This window comes from Tursiops truncatus, chromosome 2, assembly GCF_011762595.2.
Source record: "Tursiops truncatus isolate mTurTru1 chromosome 2, mTurTru1.mat.Y, whole genome shotgun sequence".
Lineage (NCBI taxonomy): Eukaryota > Metazoa > Chordata > Mammalia > Artiodactyla > Delphinidae > Tursiops > Tursiops truncatus.
The window spans coordinates 166,035,052-166,057,557 of NC_047035.1; the positions used below are offsets into that span (position 1 = coordinate 166,035,052).

Sequence of the window (22,506 nt, forward strand, 5' to 3'; positions counted from 1 at the left end):
ACAGATTCTTTTTCTGGTAGCTCAGTTTTTTGAAAAATGAGGAAGAGAAAAATCCATAGGAATTTTTCTGTTGTTAATATTGGGCTATTTAAAACTAAGCCTCCCAAAATACAAAAACCCTTTATTATTTTGTTGTCATTCCCCTCAGTCAACCAGGGACAAATCTTAATTTTATTTGGCAAAAATAAACCCATGAATTTAATTCCCATTTTCTGTCTCCCCCATATTTGGCAATTGTTCATTGAATGTTCACATTTACTATTTTGCTAGAAGCTAATGTGTATTTAGTTTACAATTTAAATGGAATAATATTTTTCTGGACAAGATATTTTAGGAATCTTACAGGCCTGATATCTGTAATAATAAAGCAATGTGGGTACATAAAGGGAATTGTTACAATGATAATATATAAAGTCAATCATCATTATTTTGATCAATATCAAAGAAGATATCAGTAGTTTCGTATCAGGAGATATCAATATCAGTATCAGAAGATAAAGCATAGAACTAAGGTAAGAAGCAATTCCAATTCTGACTTTAGTCTGGATATGAAAATTAAACAAATTGTACAGATATAAAATTTCTACTTAATAGAAACCTATAACATTATTTTACGTTCTTCAATCCAAGTTAACCAAACTAGGGAAAATCATTTCCCAATATTACTATGAAGAAAAGCCCATTATATTTCTTTTATGTTTTACAAAGACTATAATACTCAAATTCATAATGAAGCATCATTGGGTAGGCAATGAGCAAGCGGAAATGAGCCCAAGAATTTGCACTTGTAACAGGTTCCAAGTCAACGCTTTTGCTCCCGGTCCTGAAACTGCACTTTGAGAAGCACGGCTCTAAGTCTTTCTCCATTCTAATGATTCCAACTCCACAATCCCTGAATTTGGGGGGGGGGGGGGTGGCGGGGGCGGGGTGTGTGTGTGTGTGTGTGTGTGTATCTCCTAAAAGTAATCTATTAATAGATTGAATTTATTGATTTATCACATCACTTTCTGGTTCTCCAGATTCCTTTAACAGGTTTTTAAGACTCCCATCTCCCCCAAAATGCCCTAACTTTAAAAAAAAGCAAAGACTCACAATAAATGTAACCATCCAGCATTATTTACAGTGTATTTCAGCATTACCCTCTTTTCCAGTTAGGCATTTCCTTCATGCTTCACACAATTCCCACCCACCTCCACCACTGTTCCTATCAAAGGAAGTGTTCTCTGTACCTCTTTACAATATTCTAAACTTTACCATGCCTCAAAGAACTTCTCTTTTATAAAGATTCCTGGGTTCAGGTCCGAGTCGTTGTCTTCCTTTATTGAACTACCATTGTACCAAGAGTCTTTATCACCTAATTTTGCTTTTCAATAATTTTTAACAATTCTCACTTATCTGTGTAAACCAATAGTAAACTACCTGATGAGAGGAATAAGGCCTTTATATATTTTATATCTCCCGTAAAGTGTTCAACACCTTACTAGAGACATTATAGGTATTCAGTGGATCTTGTTTGTCATATAAAATTCTTACTTATATATAAAGAAAGTTTATGTAAAATAAATTGCAGGTTACTGTGAGTTATGTGTTGCTACTTATTTCTATATAGAAATCACAGATGTGACCTTCTTTAGAGTGTAAAATACTGGAAAATAAAAGACTAATGATAGGGTACAGAGATCAAGAGGTAAGAAGTTAAATGTTTGGTGGTGGTGTTTTTGCTATCTTCCAGTCATTGTTTTTGTCCTATAAACTACAGCAACACCTTAGTTTCAAAAATTACACTTTTCTTGCAGTAACACAATTCTGTAAAGAAAAGTCAAGACACGTGATTTAACAACAGGAACAAATATTTGAAATTAGGACCATCTTGAAAACTCAGAGACATGTGGTTGCTATAAACTTTTTTTCACACTGCCCTACAGCGATTTCATTTATTTCTCTTTCTGCATGTGGTATTAGATATTCCATATTTAACCTCTCTTAATTTAATGTTTGCTAATGTGTAACATATGCCTCTTTTCAGTCCTCTTTATATATTTCTATAAGTACCATGTTTACCATTAGATATTTTTATATCCAGGCTGTTATTCAAGAATAAATTCATGTATCTTCAGTCAGCCAGAAAGAAACATGTACTGAAAGCTAAATTATTCCCCGTTTCCTAAACAGAAATGTTTCTACGCAGGGGGAAGGACGTAGAGAGGCTGGAGATAGGTTTTACCTTAAAGTTGTTGTGAAAAATCTTTGTCAAGAAGCTTAGTGTCAGAAGTCAATTTAGAAAAAAAAGGAAAAGTGATGGTTAATTTATTGATAAACATGTGTTCCGGATCACCTTTACCTGTCAGAAACAATCTATTTTTTTTTAATGCAAAATAAAGAACCATTTGAAAGAGTGTGATACTAGTTTTCTCACTGAAGTAGAACTCCAGTTAGAAATATGGGTCATAAATTTAAAGAATGGGCCCTTTCTATTTTTGCTTACTGCACGGGTCTGCTCAGACCTGCCCAGGTAGGTGCTTTTCCTACCACAGGTGTTTCAGAAGGAGGAATCAGGTATAGAAAACTACTTGGAAAAATCTCTCAACCTCTATGAGCCTCAGTTTCTTCTTTGAGGAAATATCTGAAAACATAGGAAATATTTCAAAACATAGAAATGGAAGAAAAATGACTTTCAGAATCCCATTATTATTTATGTCTGTTTATAATTCTCAGTAATCATTGTTTGTCCTATATAAAAAAATGTGAAGTAAACTTTAATGGAAAGCAAATAAAGTATTTCTAAACATTGCGACTGGGAAAGACAGGTGAACATTGGCCAGGGTGAGAAACACTTTACAGGCCCAGTAATCTGTTTTTTTTAAAAAAGATTTTATTTTATCTCTTGGAAAGAGAACCTCAAAATTTGGATGTTCCAGAATATTTCTAGATCAGATTAGAATTCCTGGAAAAACTTAAGCTGCCATACTTCTTTGAAAACCATCTACATCTGTAATAAAGATAATACCGCAGTACTTACCCTAGGCATCTTTATGTGACTCAGCACTTCTCTAAGCGTGTTTCAGTATCTTATCTGTAGCTCACTGAAGGCGAAAGGAAGGATTCTCACATCTGTTCACTTTCTTTCCTCTCCCAACCTAGTAGCTAGCTATCTGTTCTTCACAACATTGCCTGGATGGTCACCCTATATCCCTAGCACCTAACAAAGTATCTGTCAGTTGTAGGCTCTCGAGAAATATTTGCTGAATGAACAGAGAAGGAACTCAGTTCCTTTATTGTGTATTATTTTCTGTGGTCAGGGTTAGACCAGTGTGAGGAGACACATTAAAGCTAAAAATCCAGGAGTTACACAATTGTACCCAAATCAATTTTAACGGTAAAGTGTATGTTCAGATTGGGGAAGGTGTTTTTGAGCAAATTATGTAAACTAAAATGACAGTCCCCAGCCCTTTTATGAAATTTGACCTCTGACTTATCCAAACTATCTGGTCAAAATAAGAGCTTGGTACAAATTTGGCATGACAAATCAGAATTATAATTTTTAAAATACTGCATAGTGCATTTACAAATATTGAAGTAGAATAGAACTGATTTGCTTTTGATAAAAATTTTTATTATTTCACCATTCTCCTAGAGCTGTGTAAAGAATAAAGGAGTTGGGATGGGCAAACATTCCCCTAAATTAATGGAGAAAGCAAATAACTATCCCAAATCATACTCATTTTGAAAAAAGTTGGTAGTAGGATTATGAGATTTTTTTTCTGAATCTGTGTATGCCAGTTAGTCAATTGGTAGTCAGTTATTCATGTTCAGGATTTTTCACAATAGCAATCAAATTTATCATGGTTAAAAAGTTAAAACTTCATTACCCTGTGAGTTTCCTAGTTGGTTGGTACAAACTGACAAATGATTGGAACTGACCTCTCATGTCTGAATTACCTTCCTAATGTCACAAGACCACATCTTTACACCTCGATTTAGAGCTTGCGGCCAAGGTCCTCCAATATATAGCTTCCAAGTGTGGAATACATAAATTCGATAGCAGAGGTGGTAACACAGTGGAGTTCATTCTTCCGTATACTTGGTTAGCTGTCAATTTCTGACTACATGTTCAGAACACAGACAACATACTGAACCAGCACCGGTGACCAAGGTAAGTTAGAGTAAGTGGACAGATTCTTACCTTGCCTACGAGAAAAAGCAACAGTGCTGCAAAAAGTTGACTGCTGAGGGATGGCAACCTCAAGGACATTTAGAATTTCTGTTCCATGGCTAAATCTCTGGGTCAAACTTTAGTTCAGATCTAGGCAAGCACTGAAATGTTTTCTTGATTTCTTCCAGAAGTTAGGTGGCGATAATCTAATGTGATTAAAAGTGGACATAATTGAGAATAAAGCTGTTTTGCTGCCTTCCTTAACCAGCACAAGAAGATACACAAAAAGCTCGATCCAGGCTTCTCTTTATCTTCTATTATTATCTGTATCTTTCTGTATCTCTGATATGGCCTAACTCTTCTCAACTGCATTTACATGATCTAATAACTATCCCCCGACAAGGACTGTTTTCTAAATTAGGATCTTCCCCCATCTCTTCCTGGTTGTGAAAAGTCCACCAGTATATGAGGTATCTCATGGTTCTGAAAACCCCTTAGAGCTTGACATCCCTTGCTTTATGTTTTATTCACCAAGTTTACAAAAAGACAGAGAGAGAAATCTAAGCAGTGATTAAACAGGTGTGATAAGCTTGGGTTCACATACTCCATTTGGGAATTTTAAAAGATTTGGTTGCTTTCAGAGAATTCCAACATTGATTTCCTTACTGTTCAAAAGTACTCATTTATTTCCATGAAATTTCACATGGAATCTTTTCACCACAGAAAATATAATCTTTTCTCTTCTTCATTAACATGCTATTCTTTGTTCTCCTCTTTCCTGGTATAATATTTTAAACACAAAAAACAGACAATGTGTTCAGTAATTTAATTAGTTGTACACCAGTGTTTAGAAGGAATTGAGAATACACTAACTCTTACTGAGTTATATAGGGAAATTCTAAAATAGCAATTGTTTCTAAGGATTAAGATACTTAATCACCCCAGAAGATTAGGCTGTGTTGTGACAGGTGAAATGTGATATAAGCACCCTTTAATGAGTATTGGGGAAAATAGATTAGACTTCTTCTCCATCTGACTTAGATTAATGTTCATGATTTAGGATCATTTACGTACATCTTTTTTTATTCTGATGTACCATATGCCTTAATCCGCGCTACATCATTGGTTACCATTTTAAAAATGTATTTTTAATTTTCAATCAAAGGATAAAAGCTTGACCGCATTGACAGGCTTGGGCTATATCATGAGAAACTCACACACACTTTCTGAAGGTCTTGCTTGAATGTTTTTAGAATGAGTCAAGTGGAGGTTATTTTCCTTTTTTATCTATATACTACATCTTCTGAAAAATATTTTACTTCTTTGAGGAGTATTTATTTGATGCTAAAGGTCTGAGAGAAAGGATAAATTAATTAATTTTTGTTCCTTAATTTTATCCTTACAGTGCCATTTTTCTTTCTGAAAGTGAAAGGAATTTTGTGATGGGGTAAGGACTGTCTTGGGACAGTAACCCCCACTACAGTCATTCTAAAACCACTCAAGCTAGCCCTTCAAAAGTACAGTGAGTTTCTAGTGATGTCGCCCAAGCAAAGGCAATTCTCAATGCCGTCAGTCTTCCATAAAGGATTAAAATTTTAAAATACATTTTTGTTGTTGTTGTTGTTGTACACGGGCCTCTCACTGTTGTGGCCTCTCCTGTTGCGGAGCACAGCCTCCAGACGTGCAGGCCCAGCGGCCATGGCTTACGGGCCCAGCCGCTCCGCAGCATGTGGGATCCTCCCGGACCGGGACACGAACTCGCGCCCCCTGCATCGGCAGGTGGACCCTCAACCACTGCGCCAACAGGGAAGCCCTAAAATACATATTTAAAGTGGTAACAAATAACCCCAATTCCAACTCCCACCTCAAACAACACACAGGCAAGTGGCAGGGAGAGAGAAATGGAAGGGATATTCCTGGGAGACTCAGTCTGCTGCCCTGACCTTGACCCGTGCCCTCAGGGGCCCTGATCTCATCCTGTCCCTCTCTTCTGTCTCTTCTTGCATTCATGACCTTTAATGTGTGTCCATAAGCTTGGAAGAACCTTGGGTTCACTACATTTCTGTCCACCTCAAACTTTAAAGATCTTGTCCACCTCAAACTTTAAAGATCTTAAACACATATGCCAGAGAGAAGGGAAAGTACACTTCCTGTCCCTTCCTCAGTCCAGTGGAGCTTGTGAAATACTTGACCCCACGTCTAGAGCTCTGTGAAAGGGAGCAGTAAAGAAAACCCAACCTGCAAATGTACTCAGGGCAGTTCTGCCTAGAGCTCCCGGCAGTGAGTGGGGAAGAGGATAGGACAGTTGGGTTGCTGTATGAACTTTAAAGTTTGTTTGATTAACAACAGTGTTCCTTAGTATCGCCACACAGTGTCTCTGACCCAAACTTGAAATTTTAGCATTCAGAATTCCGCCCCATTTTTAAATTTTTTTTACATCTTTATTTGAGTAGAATTGCTTTACAATGGTGTGTTAGTTTCTGCTTTATAACAAAGTGAATCAGTTATACATATACATATATACCCATATCACCTCCCTCTTGTGTCTCCCTCCCACCCTCCCTATCCCACCCCTCTAGGTGGTCACAAAGCACCGAGTTGATCTCGCTGTGCTATGCGGCTGCTTCCCACTAGCTATCTATTTTATGTTTGGTACTGTATATATGTCCATGCCACTCTCTCACTTTGTCACAGCTTACCCTTCCCCCTCCCCGTATCCTCAAGTCCATTCTCTAATAGGTCTGTGTCTTTATTCCTGTCTTACCCCTAGGTTCTTCATGACATTGTTTTTTCTTAGATTCCATATATATGTGTTAGCATATGGTATTTGTCTTTCTCTTTCTGACTTACTTCACTCTGTATGACAGACTCTAGGTCCATCCACCTCACTACAAATAACTCAGTTTTGTTTCTTTTTATGGCTGAGTAATATTCCATTGTATATATGTGCCACATCTTCTTTATCCATTCATCTGATGATGGACACTTAGGTTGTTTCCATCTCCGGGCTATTGTAAATAGAGCTTCAGTGAACATTTTGGTACATGACTCTTTTTGAATTATGGTTATCTCAGGGTATATGCCCAGTAGTGGGATTGCTGGGTCATATGGTAGTTCTATTTGTAGTTTTTCAAGGAGCCTCCATACTGTTCTCCATAGTGGCTGTACCAATTCACATTCCTACCAGGAGTGCAAGAGGGTTCCCTTTTCTCCACACCCTCTCCAGCATTTACTGTTTCTAGATTTTTTGATGATGGCCATCCTGACTGGTGTCAGATGCTATCTCATTGTAGTTTTGACTTGCATTCCTCTAATGACTAATGATGTTGAGCATTCTTTCATGTGTTTGTTGGCACTCTGTGTATCTTCTGTGGAGAAATGTCTATTTAGGTCTTCTGCCCATTTTTGGATTGGGTTGTTTGTTTTTTTGTTATTGAGCTGCATGAGCTGCTTGTAAATTTTGGAGATTAATCCTTTGTTAGTTGCTTCATTTGCAAATATTTTCTCCCATTCTGAGGGTTGTCTTTTGGTCTTGTTTATGGTTTCCTTTGCTGTACAAAAGCTTTGAAGTTTCATTAGGTCCCATTTGTTTATTTTTGTTTTTATTTCCATTTCTCTAGGAGGTGAGTCAAAAAGGATCTTGCTGTGATTTATGTCATAGAGTGTTCTGCCTATGTTTTCCTCTAAGAGTTTGAGAGTTTCTGGCCTTACATTTAGGTCTTTAATCCATTTTGAGCTTATTTTTGTATATGGTGTTAGGGAGTGTTCTAATCTCATACTTTTCATGTACCTGTCCAGTTTTCCCAGCACCACTTATTGAAGAGGCTGTCCTTTCTCCACTGTACATTCCTGCCTCCTTTATCAAAGATAAGGTGACCATATGTGCGTGGGTTTATCTCTGGGCTTTCTATCCTGTTCCATTGATCTATCTTTCTGTTTTTGTGCCAGTACCATACTGTCTTGATTACTGTAGCTTTGTAGTATAGTCTGAAGTCAGGGAGCCTGATTCCTCCAGCTCCATTTTTTGTTCTCAAGATTGCTTTGCCTATTTGGGGTCTTTTGTGTTTCCATACGAATTGTGAAGTTTTTTGTTCTAGTTCGGTGAAAAATGCCAGTGGTAGTTTGATAGGGATTGCATTGAATCTGTAGATTGCTTTGGGTAGTAGAGTCATTTTCACAATGTTGATTCTTCCAATCCAAGAACATGGTATATCTCTCCATCTATTTGTATCATTTTTAATTTCTTTCATCAGTGTCTTATAGTTTTCTGCATACAGGTCTTTGGCTCCTTAGGTAGGTTTATTCCTAGATATTTTATTCTTTTGGTTGCAGTGGTAAATGGGAGTGTTTTCTTGATTTCACTTTCAGATTTTTCATCATTAGTGTATAGGAATGCCAGAGATTTCTGTGCATTAATTTTGTATCCTGCTACTTTACCAAATTCATTGATTAGCTCTAGTAGTTTTCTGGTAGCATCTTTAGGATTCTCTATGTATAGTATCATGTCATCTGCAAACAGTGACAGCTTTACTTCTTCTTTTCTGATGTGGATTCCTTTTATTTCCTTTTCTTCTCTGATTGCTGTGGCTAAAACTTCCAAAACTATGTTGAATAAGAGTGGTGAGAGTGGGCAACCTTGTCTTGTTCCTGATCTTAGTGGAAATGCTTTCAGTTTTTCACCATTGAGGACGATGTTGGCTGTGGGTTTGTTGTATATGGCCTTTATTATGTTGAGGTAGGTTCCCTCTCTGCCTACTTTCTGGAGGGCTTTTATCATACATGGGTGTTGAATTTTGTCGAAAGCTTTCTCTGCATCTATTGAGATGCCCCTATGGTTTTTCTCCTTCAATTTGTTAATATGGTGTATCACATTGATTGATTTGCGTATATTGAAGAATCCTTGCACTCCTGGCATAAACCCCACTTGATCATGGTGTATGATCCTCTTAATGTGCTGTTGGATTCTGTTTGCTAGTATTTTGTTGAGGATTTTTGCATCTATGTTCATCAGTGATATGGGCCTGTAGTTTTCTTTCTTTGTGACATCCTTGTCTGGTTTTGGTATCAGGGTGATGGTGGCGTCGTAGAATGAGTTTGGGAGTGTTCCTCCCTCTGCTATATTTTGGAAGAATTTGGGGAGGATAGGTGTTAGCTCTTCTCTAAATGTTTGATAGAATTCGCCTGTGAAGCCATCTGGTCCTGGCTTTTGTTTGTTGGAAGATTTTTAATCACAGTTTCAATTTCAGTGCTTGTGATTGGTCTGTTCATATTTTCTATTTCTTCCTGATTCAGTCTTGGCAGGTTGTGCATTTCTAAGAAGTTGTCCATTTCTTCCAGGTTGTCCATTTTATTGGCATATAGTTGCTTGTAGTAATCTCTCATGATCTTTTGTATTTCTGCAGTGTCAGTTGTTACTTCTCCTTTTTCATTTCTAATTCTATTGATTTGAGTCTTCTCCCATTTTTTCTTGATGAGTCTGGCTAATGGTTTATCAATTTTGTTTATCTTCTCAAAGAACCAGCTTTTAGTTTTATTGATCTTTGCTATCATTTCCTTCATTTCTTTTTCATTTATTTCTGATCTGTTCCTTATGATTTCTTTCCTTCTGCTAACTTTGGGATGCTCTCCTCCGCGGCTCCGAAGCTGTCCCCCTCCGCCACCCGCAGTCTCCGCCCGCGAAGGGGCTTCCTAGTGTGTGGACACTTCTCCTCTTTCACCTCTCACACCTCCCACTGGTGCAGGTCCCGTCCCTATCCTTTTGTCTCTGTTTATTCTTTTTTCTTTTGCCTTACCCAGGTACGTGGGGACTTTCTTGCCTTTTGGGAGGTCTGAGGTCTTCTGCCAGCGTTCAGTAGGTGTTCTGTAGGAATTGTTCCACGTGTAGATGTATTTCTGATGTGTCTGTGGGGAGGAAGGTGATCTCCGTGTCTTACTCTTCCGCCATCTTCCCCCGAATTCATCCCCAGTCATTTTTAAAGGAACCAAATGTAGATAATGTACAAAATGCATTAAGCAGAGCACCTGGCACATTCAACAGATGTTAGCTATGAAGTCAGACGAAATAAGGGACAAAAAGTACTTTTGAGTAGAATTCTTTTAACTACCACTGGCTAATTCTAATTAGTATATTAGTTGTTTAAAACACAAACAATTGATGCTTGGAAAAATGTTTATTTTCTTCAGTAGGTTAAAAATACTTCCAAGGATTTTGTCCACCTCTGTTAGTAATAAAGCAAAAGAAAGTCTCAGTCGAAGGATGTAATTTAGGGAACCCTGGTCAGGAACCAGGAGACCTGGGATCCAGTCCCTGTTCTGCTGTCTTCACTATGAGTCAGCAGGGAGGGAGCTAGCTTCTCCATGGGCGTATCCTACGGCCCAGCTCTGCCCATCCCTGTGATGTGCTGCTCCCAGGAGCTGAGAAGGGAACAGACATTCTGGTCCCTGGTGTCCTAGTTGTGAAATACATTGCAACATCCATCTTCTCCATGCTTCTCAGGTGAACAAACTGACTTCACCACAGCCAGGATAACTGCAGCTCACCAAGCAGCACTTTCACGGCCACATCCACACATTGAAAAATGTACCCACAGACCACGTGGTCTCACAAAGTCACTTCACCCTTTAAGATTCTACCAGGAGTAGCATTCTCATGGTTTTCATCATTGTACGTCTCATAACTGTCTTTATTTTAACCAAAGAAAAGGCAGAAAGCCTGTAGAGTATCAAGGCTTCTGTTTGAAGTCAAACCCTGGAATGATAGAATTTGAGCTGTTCTCAAGCATTATTGAAGTTCTTTGACTTAGTACTTAACCATAACTTCTATGCAGCCCACCATACTATTAGAATAAAAACAGAGTAAGTTTACTTTGACCATAAATTTTCTAAGTGGATAGAATTTAGAGAAAAACAGAAGACAAAATTAAAAGACGCGTTTGGAAAATGAAACCTAAATTCTTCTTGTATGTATTTATTTGTGCCATGTAAACTAATTTTTAAACAGGCTAAGAGGCATAAAATGTTATTAAATACAAAATGCCTTTGCAACATGGCAAAGCAGAGGACCGCAGCTTGAGAGACATTTGTACTTTGATGTTGTCTTTCTCTCAGCCCCTGTGGGTGTTCTAAGATAACAGATCTGGGACATCTTCAGTGGCAAAGAACTGATATTAATTCTCACTTCTTTGCTTGACCCAGGCCTTTGGAAAGATAACTTGAAATTACTTTCATTATGGCATATTAATTTTTTAAAAGCTATGGTAGTTAACTTTTGACTGTCATTCCTTATAGATTAAAAATAGAATACCTCAGTTTTCTGAAAGCCCTATTTGAATCTTTAAATATGAATGCAATTTCCTTTTTAACTATACCCATGCCTCCCATCAAAATCATTTACCACCAGAAATTATTTTTTAAAGCAGAAGCACAGCACATATTTCAACTCCCATGTAATAACACTGCAAGATTTGGTAACATCTGCATATTTTCTTTACTAATTGCAGTGTTAGTCTGAAGTTAATTATATTTTTTTCAGCCAGAGCATATTGTTTGATATTGCTTATGAAATGATTTTAATGTTCAGCTTAGCTGTTAGGAGGAATCTTATTTTGTCTTATATTTTTAGATGCAGTTCTCCATTGTAGCACACTAATTCACCTGATAACTCCTTTTCTTTAAAAAAAAATCTTCAGTATAACGTTATATGAAAACACTGCAATAGGTGGCAGGGGATAGTGTTTTCATAATTCAGCTACATGTGAATCCTTCAGTTACAGTATATTTTTGTACTAGCATTGTTTAATAATAAATTTTTGGTTCTGAAGAACCTAGGGGCAGGGCGGGAATAAAGACGCAGATGTAGAGAATGGACTTGAGGACATGGGGAGGGGGAAGGGTAAGCTGGGACAAAGTGAGAGAGTGGCATGGACATATATACACTACCAAATGTAAAACAGATAGCTAGTGGGAAGCAGCCGCATAGCACAGGGAGATCAGCTCGGTGCTTTGTGACCACCTAGAGGGGTGGCATAGGGAGGGTGGGAGGGAGACACAAGAGGGAGGAGATATAGGGATATATGTATATGTAGCTGATTCACTTTGTTATAAAGCAGAAACTAACACACCATTGTAGAGCAATTATACTCCAATAAAGATGTTAAAAAAATAATATTTTTGCATTCATCATTCTTGTGTGCCAAGCACAGTACCACACACCTAGCAGTCTATCAGTAAGTAGCAATTGCCACTATTAAGAATAATGCCAGTATGATCTTTAGATCATGTATATAGATGTATCATGTATAGAGATGTTAGATTGATCTAGACATCCATCAGTGTTAGATGGAGTGGTAGGGTAACAGAAAGCCTACATCTCTAATGACGTGAAACTGATATCATTTATATTCATTCAATTCAACAAATATTTATTAAATCTTATCCGTGTGTGATCAGTACTGTTGCTATCATCTGTGTGGGCAAAGACAGAAAAAATAGATGAAAGACTCAATTCTTGCCCTGAAGAAGGTCATCACAGTCGGGGCTCAAGACTCCATGAACAATTTTCTCCCAATTATATATTGTGTGTCATTATTAGTCTCTGCATTGTGTAGTATACATAGTTAAAAATTTTAAGAGATTAGAGGAAGGAAACTTCAGTGTAAGTTAGAATCATTTCAGGTGGCCTTGTGATGGAGGTGGGACCTGAATCAGACATTGAAAAATTGGTTAATGTTTAGAAATGCGGGTGAGAGGAGATTTCGTATGTGAGCAATAGCATGAACAAAGACTCAGAAGCAAGAAGAATCTTTGGAGTGTTCAGAGGATGGTGAGTCTTCCTGGGTCAGCTCATAGTTCGTGATGGGGAGCTTTGGGAGACTGTGTTGAATGCATAACATGAGGTCATAGAGGGCAAGGAGTAAAACAGTAGTGAGCTACTAAAGATTTCTAAATGAAGATGCATGCAGCTCCTCACAAAAGGCTAACGTGAGGGCCAGAGACTAGGCAAGAAGTCAGAGTCTAAGAAATATACAAGCACAAAAGAATAAGGCCAAGCAATGGGACAGCTAGCAGGAAGCCTGGGTGGCAAGAAAGTCTTGAAACTTTCTTGCAAGAAAGTCATCAAAGTCTTGAAACTTGAGATATGTCTGTCCTAGCAGAAACCCCTGTAGTCTTCCTTTGGGAGCAGGAATTATTCCAGGGTCCTAAGTGGGTGTGAGTGAATCTTCTAATGGAAATACGAATCAGTTAACCCAAATGGAGTGGCAGAGATTTGGACAAATCCTGATATGATCAAAGTGGAGCTTCAGAAAAATGAACTTGTCACTGTTATGAAGAATGAATTAATAAAGGGTGAATCCAGGTTTAGATGGGACAGTTGGTAAATAATTGTAACAAATAAGGAGTAAACTGGTAGGAGCTTAGGCAAGGATTATAATTGTGGACATTGAGAGAAGTGATACCCATGAAAAGTAACTCAGGGTAGAAATGTGTCAGTGAAAGGTGGCACTGAGATTTCAAACCTGAGTGAAGAGGCAATAGTAGTAGCATGGACCAGAAGTACAAGCCTTAGGAAAGAAAGTTATACACGAACACGTCAGTATTTCCTGACCCAGTAGAGCTCGGCTGGAAAAAACATTCACAGACATGGCCAGTGGCCAGCATACAGAATAATTGGGACCTCCACTCTAATCTCATGGAGACCTTTGAGTGAGGTTTATTTTCCCTTTAACTTCTGACCACATCAGGGTTTTAGAGTAACTCTTGACAGATATGTTTACTTAAGGGATTTTCAATGAGTAGGGCACTGCTTATTGTTTAAATATGGTAGAAATATGCTGAAACTTTGGCAGGTAAAACACCTGGGCATATGGGACTGGAAATCAGTGTTTCAGTATATAAGTAGGTTACCCCTAGGTAATGCATTTGGTGAAATGTTTTCTCCAAATTAGAGCTTTCTTTTTGTTAATTAGATATCATCTTCCCATGAGGTCATGTCACTAAGACAGATAAAATGGATGGTAACAGTTACTGCTCAGAATGAATTAAAATAACAACATTCAGTTTGAAAAAAAAAAGGTCTAAGGAGATGTTTAACAGTAAGAACCAATTATTTAACGTCTGTTTTTATTTATTTATTTATCTGACATCTACTCTGTCAGAAACTCTTAAGTGCTTTATAGCCATGATTCGATTTCATTAGCAAATAATCCCATGAAATACGTACTTTTATTATCCTCATTTTCCAGGTAAGGAAACTGTGACCAGAGAGGTTAAATTGCCTCAGATTATGCAAAGTTAATTAGGGATCCAGCTAGAATTCCCCATCAGGTCTAGTGTGACTCTGAAGCCCTATCCTTAACTGCTACACTATGCTTGTCTCTTCTGGCTTGAGCAAGCAAACGAGGTAATTGTGAATTTCACTAAGCCTTTAGCATATACCCTCCAAAGATGTGGTGTCTGTCATGTGTGAAGAAATAATGGTTCAATTATAAACTATGCCACTGAATGTTTAACAGCCTATTTTCTCACATTTCTGGCAATGGAGGTCTTTATGTATTGAACCAGACTCAATGCAGTAAGAATTTAAATTTCTAGGAGCTGCATATAAACACATTATAAACTTTTGTTGCCTTCAGGGCTTTATTGTGACCCAGATGCTCTATGAACAGCTTAAACTTAGGTTGGGAATGTGGAAAATTATTTTACAATTGCAATTGTTTTAGGAAAAAGCCAGGTATTAGCGCACACATACACACACACACACACACACACACACACACACACCACAATCTGAGATGCCAAACACTATTTAAATTTTTTTCAATTAAAACACAAAGTGTACCTGTGAAAAAATCCTCTATACACTGAATAAAAATTTTAAATAAATATATGGCATAGGTATTCATATATGAACATTTTGTATGCATCTATTTCTATGTGTTTCTATCCTAGACACACAATGCATGCTAAAGAGCTTAAAGTTTACTTCCTTCTTCACCTGTAAAACTAACAGAGAATTGTTTGTTTGTTCTTCTCACAGCTGAATTTTTATTCCTCCTATGGGGTGTTTATCTCTGCTACGCAGTGCGAACGGTCCCATCAGCTTTTCACGAGCCGCGCTATATGGCTGTTGCAGTTCACAATGAGCTCATTATCTCCGCTATATTCCATACAATTAGGCAAGTGATCTGCAGAGCCACTCGACAACTGTTTTATTTTTCTGATGTGTTGCAGTTTAATTTAATAGCAAAATTGGATAAGATGCATAACGGAAAGATGTAGGACGGATAGTGTTTTATAACTTGACTAATTTCTTTGTCACAGAAATGGCAAATGAATCGTTTTGTTTTTTTTTTAAACTCTGCTGTTCTTAGTTCCTTCTGATGAGTTGTTTATTGCCTTCATTTATTTGGAAGGGTAACTCAGTGTTATTGTATTGTGTTAAACCACTTATGGGGATGTCATTAGGTATATTGTTTATGATACATAATACTGTTTGTTCTGAAAATATAAAGCAATACATGCATACATTATAAAATAGATACAGGTAAATTGTCTATGTTTTCATTCATGTTTATTATGCTGGTTTATACTTTCAAAATTTTAACACTCAGATAACTTACGTATGTGAAATCTGTTGAATTCAGAACCAAAAAACCACTCCAAGTTGATGACTGGATTTTTGTGTGCAGTGGGGTTCTTTCATCATTACACTGTAGTGATGACTTTCTGTGGTAAGAAAATATGGCCTGGCCCTCCGTTTCTTATTATTCCATGTATCTCCATAACCAATGAGTACAAAGGAGGAAGAAAGGGGCTTATGATAAGTGAACAAAATGAAATATGTATGACTTACCTCAACAAGAACAACAACCAAACAACAGCAACCAAAAAGGAATCCTATAGCCTGAAAAGCAACAAAAAGATGCCATTTAATTGTTCGACATATATTAAAAGTTAGGACACACTTAAGAATGTAATTAGAAATTTTGAATATTAGTCTTGGCCCGCAGTGGAAAGATAGAGATTAATAATAGGGTGAAAAGGTGTGGATCTGTGGAAGTTTTGCAGGATGTTTATCACCTCTCACTTTAGTCAATAATCATAAAATGACATCTTGCACTTCTAGGAATAGATGATGCCAAAGAACATTTGGGGCTCAGGCATAATCTACACTTTTTAAACTCTTAAAGTAAGAGAAAGAGGTATTTATGATCTGACAACCCTGGAAATTCCATCAGAGACGGCCAGGAATCAAGGGAATTTGCCGCCTTGCTTTGTCTTGCCCTCTCTCAAGAGAGAGAAAAGAGAGAAAGAGTAGAAGAGGGAGGACAGATGAGACGCAGAATATGAAATCATAAAGAAGCAAAGAAAAGGATGCTTTCTCTAGTTCCACTCAGACTAGAGCTCAAGGATATGAGTTAGGATGCCCTGGTCTAAAATGCCGTGAGCACCAGAGGGCACTTTGTCATGGTGCCAGAGCTCCAGAGCCTTCACATTTCTTCCAACCCCTCTCCCCAAAAAAGCTGCATCATTTTTGTTGTTTGTTTTCAGAATATCAAACATATATGTTTCAAGATCTAACAAACATGCTTATCTAGAACCATTGATAAGTTAAATGTTATATTAACAAACCAACTAGAGAGTTATAAGCATGTAAGAAGGCTTATCACATGGACTTCCCTGGTTGTCCAGTGGTTAAGACTCCACGCTCCCAATGCAGGGGGCCCGGGATTCGACCCCTGGTCAAGGAACTAAGATCCCACATGCTGCACAGCGCAGCCAATAAATAAATAAATAAAACAGTGGCTATGTAAATCAGCCATATTCAGTAAAAAATAAAAATTGAAAAAAAGAGGCTTATCACAGACGAGTTTAAATGTCTTCTACTGTCAGAATGTAACTGTCATGCAGAGTTTCCCACTTGTGCCCTAAAATTAACTGTTATGTTTCTTAGAACCAAATTAATTGCCCAAGAAATTAAATCTGTTCAACACAGTTGCCAAAATTGATCTGTATCTTTTCAACCTGTTCAATTTTACTCTGTTCAATTTCCATCATTTAATGTGTTTTTTCAATAGATTTTCAACTCTCAGCTGGCCCAAGTCCTTTCAGAAGTAGGCAAGGTAAATGATTTTTAAATGAACTTTAAAAAAATTCTTAATAGTAAGGCAATAGATGGTTATTTCAAAAAAAATCATAAAATGATAAAGAGAAAATAAACTCCCTAATCCAACCACCCAAAGACAAGCACTATTAACATATTAGTAAATCACTGTTAGATGTTTTTATATGCATGTGTATTTATGACACATCACATTTGATAGCTCCCTTGTAGGAATGTCACAGTGACGCTAGCATACCGAGAAGTCCTGCTGTACAGATAAACTGTTTAACTTTGTTTAACCAGCATTTTCCAAATGTAATCGACCATTGAATCCCCCCAACCCTTACATCTGATAACAGCAGCCACGCTTCAGAAAACACTGTTTTATCACTGAATGAGGGTGATAGGAAATATGTTAAATACTTGTTGAAAATAGCTTTCTTACTTTGCTTAGGTCTTTCCTACAGAGTCCCAAACAACCCAGCCAGAAGAATCATATAAACCATGAGCTGGGTTCACGTAGACACAAGCTCTGATTGAATGGTTCATGGTGAACCTAGTAGGTTTGGTATTGAGCAGACATAGCATACTCTTCTTCCAGACAACTCTTTAATCCCCTATCAGTTTTGAACAGGGAGGACTTCAAATGGTAGCAGAGGGACCAGCCTTGGTATCTTTTGGTATCTTCTTAGGCAAGGCTAAGCAAACCTGAACGGGAAGCTCTGCATTTCAAGTTCCAAATTTGACTTACCTTTCTACATAGACCAGACTCGATAAGATGGTGGCACATTGGCTCCAAAGAATCGTAGCTGCTCTCTTGAATGTTTAATTTGTATGGCCATAAGGGACCAGTGATGGAATTATAGTTTAACACATTAAATCTACAGAACACGATTTTAGGGGGATGAGCCAGGAGCAAGTAAAACGCAGTGATAATTAAAGAAATCAAGTATGCACAACTTCTTATTTACATGTGGACTGAGTTCATATATGCTGTGGTTCCAGCATTAATAAAGTTCAAGGATAAAAAGCAATAACATAAAAATTTAAATCAGTTGGATCCATCTTGGCAATTTTTTCCTAGAATGAAATAATATTAAATAAGGCATCTGACATCAGCAAAGATATTCTCTATCAATAGGATATGTATGTTCTTCTTGTCTGCTTAAAAGATAAAATCATGTATACATATATGTATGTATTCACATTTATACATACACATATATAAATTAAAAACTATGACTACATATTATGTACAGATTTACCTTCTTTCTTACCAAATTGTCAGACTGAACAAAAATAACCTAAAAGGGTTAAGTCTAGAAGGATAAATGATGAGAAGGCATTTCTCTCAGCCTGTTCTAACCCTTTACTTATTTTTAGTACTAAGCATAAAGCAAACCTTTGGGAAAGTGCAAGGCTTTTAAAAAGTTTGCCTTTATTCTTAGCCTCAATTTTCAAATATTTCGATGCGCCTGATTTTTGGACCGATTTTTTAAGTTGAAATACTATTTTTTAAAATGAAGCTTTAATACTATTTCAAAACCCAGTTGTTCCTAAGGTATTTCTAATCAAAACTGCAACCTAAAAAAAATCTGGCAGTAATTAAAAGCTGATTAAGGACAATCGATGTTAGTATATCTCAAAATTATTTTTTGGAAGATTCACTCTTTTAATTCAAAATACATGTACCCATTCTTTTTTCCAGATATTGTCAGGCTAGTTTCAAGTTTACCTGTGTTGGCATTTGAGATGGGAATTCCCAGTACATAAGGCTGCTTTTTGACTGTAAATCCTTCTCCTTTGATGTAACTGTCTGCTCCAGTACTGGCAGGGGCCCCAGCAGATTGGGATTGTATTATTTTCAGGGGTACATTTTCTACTGCTTCTGTGCCTCAATATTCTGTCTCAGAGACTATAACTTTTTATTGAGTAAGATGATCCTATTTTAATGCTTAAAAAAAAATCTTACTTGACCCAGCACAGACTGTATAGTCAAAAGTATCCCGTCCCTGAACAAAGTGAATATTCAGTCACATTCAAAGCAGGTATGAAGACACTTTTCTCACAAAGGAGCTAGAAAAGATGTTAATTCAGAAAATCCCTTTTAGTTGACTGTGAAGTATCATGGCCATTCTGCACTTCTGTGTATAAGTCTATGTTTTTTATATCTCCAGACACAGGGGAAAAAACTCTATCTCCATTTTGATGACTCCTGAGCTTCCATTTTAGCTTGATTTTTTTGGGGGGGGGAGGGATGGAAGTGAAAATTTGGAAGAAATATCCTTGATGGAAATTTTGTTTTAAATATTAATAATATTAATTTACTTAGTAAATTTGTCATGAATATGGTATAATGCAGAAATAAAATTAGTCTCTTCTCTTTTTAGATTCATATATGTTTATTTCATGATTATATCATAAGCATTTTCTTAGGATATGAGCTTTTCAAATTTGATGATGTATATCATTGAAACAAAATGCTAATTCTCTAATTCCAAAAGCACTAAAATCTCATATTTAGCTTTTATGGATAAACAATAGATGGGAAAACATTAGAAGAAGAATATGAGTGCAAAATGACCTTAATAAAAGCAATATCTGGTTTCTGCATATAGATGAGTCCTTAACACATGCGTTTTAGTTTGTACATGTACCTACTGATTTGTGAAAACATTCCCAAATTACCAGATCAGATATTAATAATGAATTTTTCCTATACATGTTACTTGAAGGGCCGTCCTGGAACACAAGTTTATAAATTCCTCAATAAGATAAGATTTTAAATATTATATTTTAAATTATTTTAAAATAATTTGATGCTCTATAAAAACTAAGGTTTGTATTTTAAAAGATGCACTTTGTATGTCAACTATATTTCAATTTTTAAAAACAATTTTAAAAAGATGCACATTACAAACCATTAGTACATACATTTTATCCATTACATTGCTTATCATTTAAACTTCTGGGATCATTCACTAAAACAGATATTTACCCATTTTTTTCCTTAGTTCTAATTAATATTTTTAAGTGAAGAATATTATGATCAAGAGTTATTTGGATGTGTCTTATAACCTAAATTTGCCTGAAACAATCATTTTTTAACCTACTCTTCTTTTGAATTCACATGTGTTCACTGCTTTTGCTTTGCACATTCAACTTACCTACAAAATAATAATCCAAGGAAGTGTTTAGCACATTATATATGTATGTGTTATCTTTCTTACTATTGATAATTTTAAGAACTAAAGGGTTCATATCTTATGCATCTAATTAGGGTTACTTAGACCCTTATTCTTCTGTGATGAAAATATATGTCATAGAAATAACAGTATGACTGCTTTCTTGCTTGCTTTCTTTTACTAATACATTGAGGAAAAGAGTTTCCAAGTATCCTAGTGTTTTAAGTAGAGATCTTGTTGGGTTGCTAATGTGGTGAATTCTCATTTCAGATTTGTTCTTGCCTCAAGACTTCAGTCTGATTGGATGTTGATGCTGTATTTTGCACATACTCATTTGACTGTGACAGTGACCATTGGGTTGCTTTTGATCCCAAAGGTATTCCTCCAACATTACTTTTCTCTTGCAAGATAGTTGTTTTAAATGAGCGTGGAATTGTTTCTCCTTTAAAAAATATCTGGCAATATAGGCAAAGGGAGGTGTGAAGATTTGCTTGACACGCTACAATGTTTTTAAAACTCCCTCCTCAGGAATCTAGGTGTCTCTTTTCTTTGGGGATGTATTAAACATCTCACACAATTTTTAACTGCCTTAGTTTGTACAAAACCCATCATCTGTTTTAGTCCTTTTCCAAATACTTTGATATCTATTCATGTTTTAATTATTAGGGGTTCAAGGTGGCCTTTCATTGTAGCTGTAACCTCAAGCTCATTTTTAAAGAGAATTATCCTAGTCTAAGAATCCTCTTGTTTGGATTCATATTCAGGGAAGTACTGTGTTTTAAACATTCAGAGAATTTTTGTGTAAATAGAAATAATTATAATGTTGTATAAAAAGAGTCTTGCTTAACAATGATGGATTCTGACAAAGACTTATCTACACAGCATTCTGACGTGGAGGGAAACGGGCCAGGACTCAGAATACAGGGATTCTGAACTCATACCCCACCCCAAGTTAGCTGTGTAATGTAACGTTAGGCAAGACTTTTCATCTCTCTGAGTCTGTTTCCTCATCTATGACATGATAGCAGTGAGGCTGCTTGGAATAAAACAAAATGATATCCGAGTTTTGGAAAAAAGATACTATACAAATTATCATTATTTTCCTCTTTTACATGTAGAAAAACAAAATATTAGAACAAAATATTATGTGTAGAAAAACAAAAATTATCATTGTTTTTTCCCCTTTTACATGTAGGAAAACAAAATACATCTTTATCAGTGTCGTACAATGTAACGTTAGCACAGCTGAAACCAGAATTGTGATTTCACTCTAGGCTTCCTTTACCTCACCTCTCACAGTTAACCAAAACATTGAACTTCAGCCTGATTGAAAAGGTCAAACAATTGTAAACACAGCAAAATGCCTATTTTCTTCCTTACTTGAATTACACCAGATAGCCATAATTTTCATGGATGTGTCTGTTCCTGCAATCTATCTTAACCATCCTTATACTGTACGTAATATGACTACATTTTTATTAGATGGGTGTATACTCAGACTATTTATTCATTCAAAAAATTGTTATTGAGCTCCAGAGACAATTGAAAACATATGTTTACACAAAAATTTGTTCTTGATGTCTATTACCTTGGTAGTGATGGCATCACGGGTGTTTGCATATGTCCAAACTCATCAAATTGTACACATTTAATATGTGCAGTTCTCTGCATATCAATTATACCTCAACAAAGCTGGCTTAAATTTTTTTTTTTAATTTGTACATGAATGTTCATAGCAGCATTATCCATAATAGCCAAAAAATGGAAACAACCCAAATGTCCATCAATTGATAATGTATAAACAAAATGTGGTATACCCACAAACTGAAATGCTATTCATCAATAAAAAGGAATAAAGCGTTGATACATGCTACAACTTGTACAAACCTTGAAAACCTTATGCCAAGGAAGCCAGATAAAAAAGGCCACATATTATATGATTCCATTTATGTGAAATGTCTGGAATAGACAGCTCTAAAGAGACAGAAAGTGGGTTAGTGGTGCTGTGGGCTGGGGAAAAAGGGGTATGGAAGTGACTGCTTCCTGGGTTCAAGGTTTCTTTTGGG

General features: G+C 36.5%; 1 protein-coding gene across 1 annotated transcript in view; it reads left to right on the forward strand.

Moving 5' to 3' along the window:
• GPR158 (G protein-coupled receptor 158) overlaps positions 1–22,506 on the forward strand; it is a 329,361-nt gene that overhangs the window by 301,800 nt on the left and 5,055 nt on the right. The window contains exons 8-9 of the mRNA XM_019933175.3: positions 15,189–15,327; positions 20,711–20,816. Of these exons, the coding sequence (XP_019788734.2) occupies positions 15,189–15,327; positions 20,711–20,816 (245 nt within the window). The remainder of the gene's footprint in view (positions 1–15,188; positions 15,328–20,710; positions 20,817–22,506) is intronic.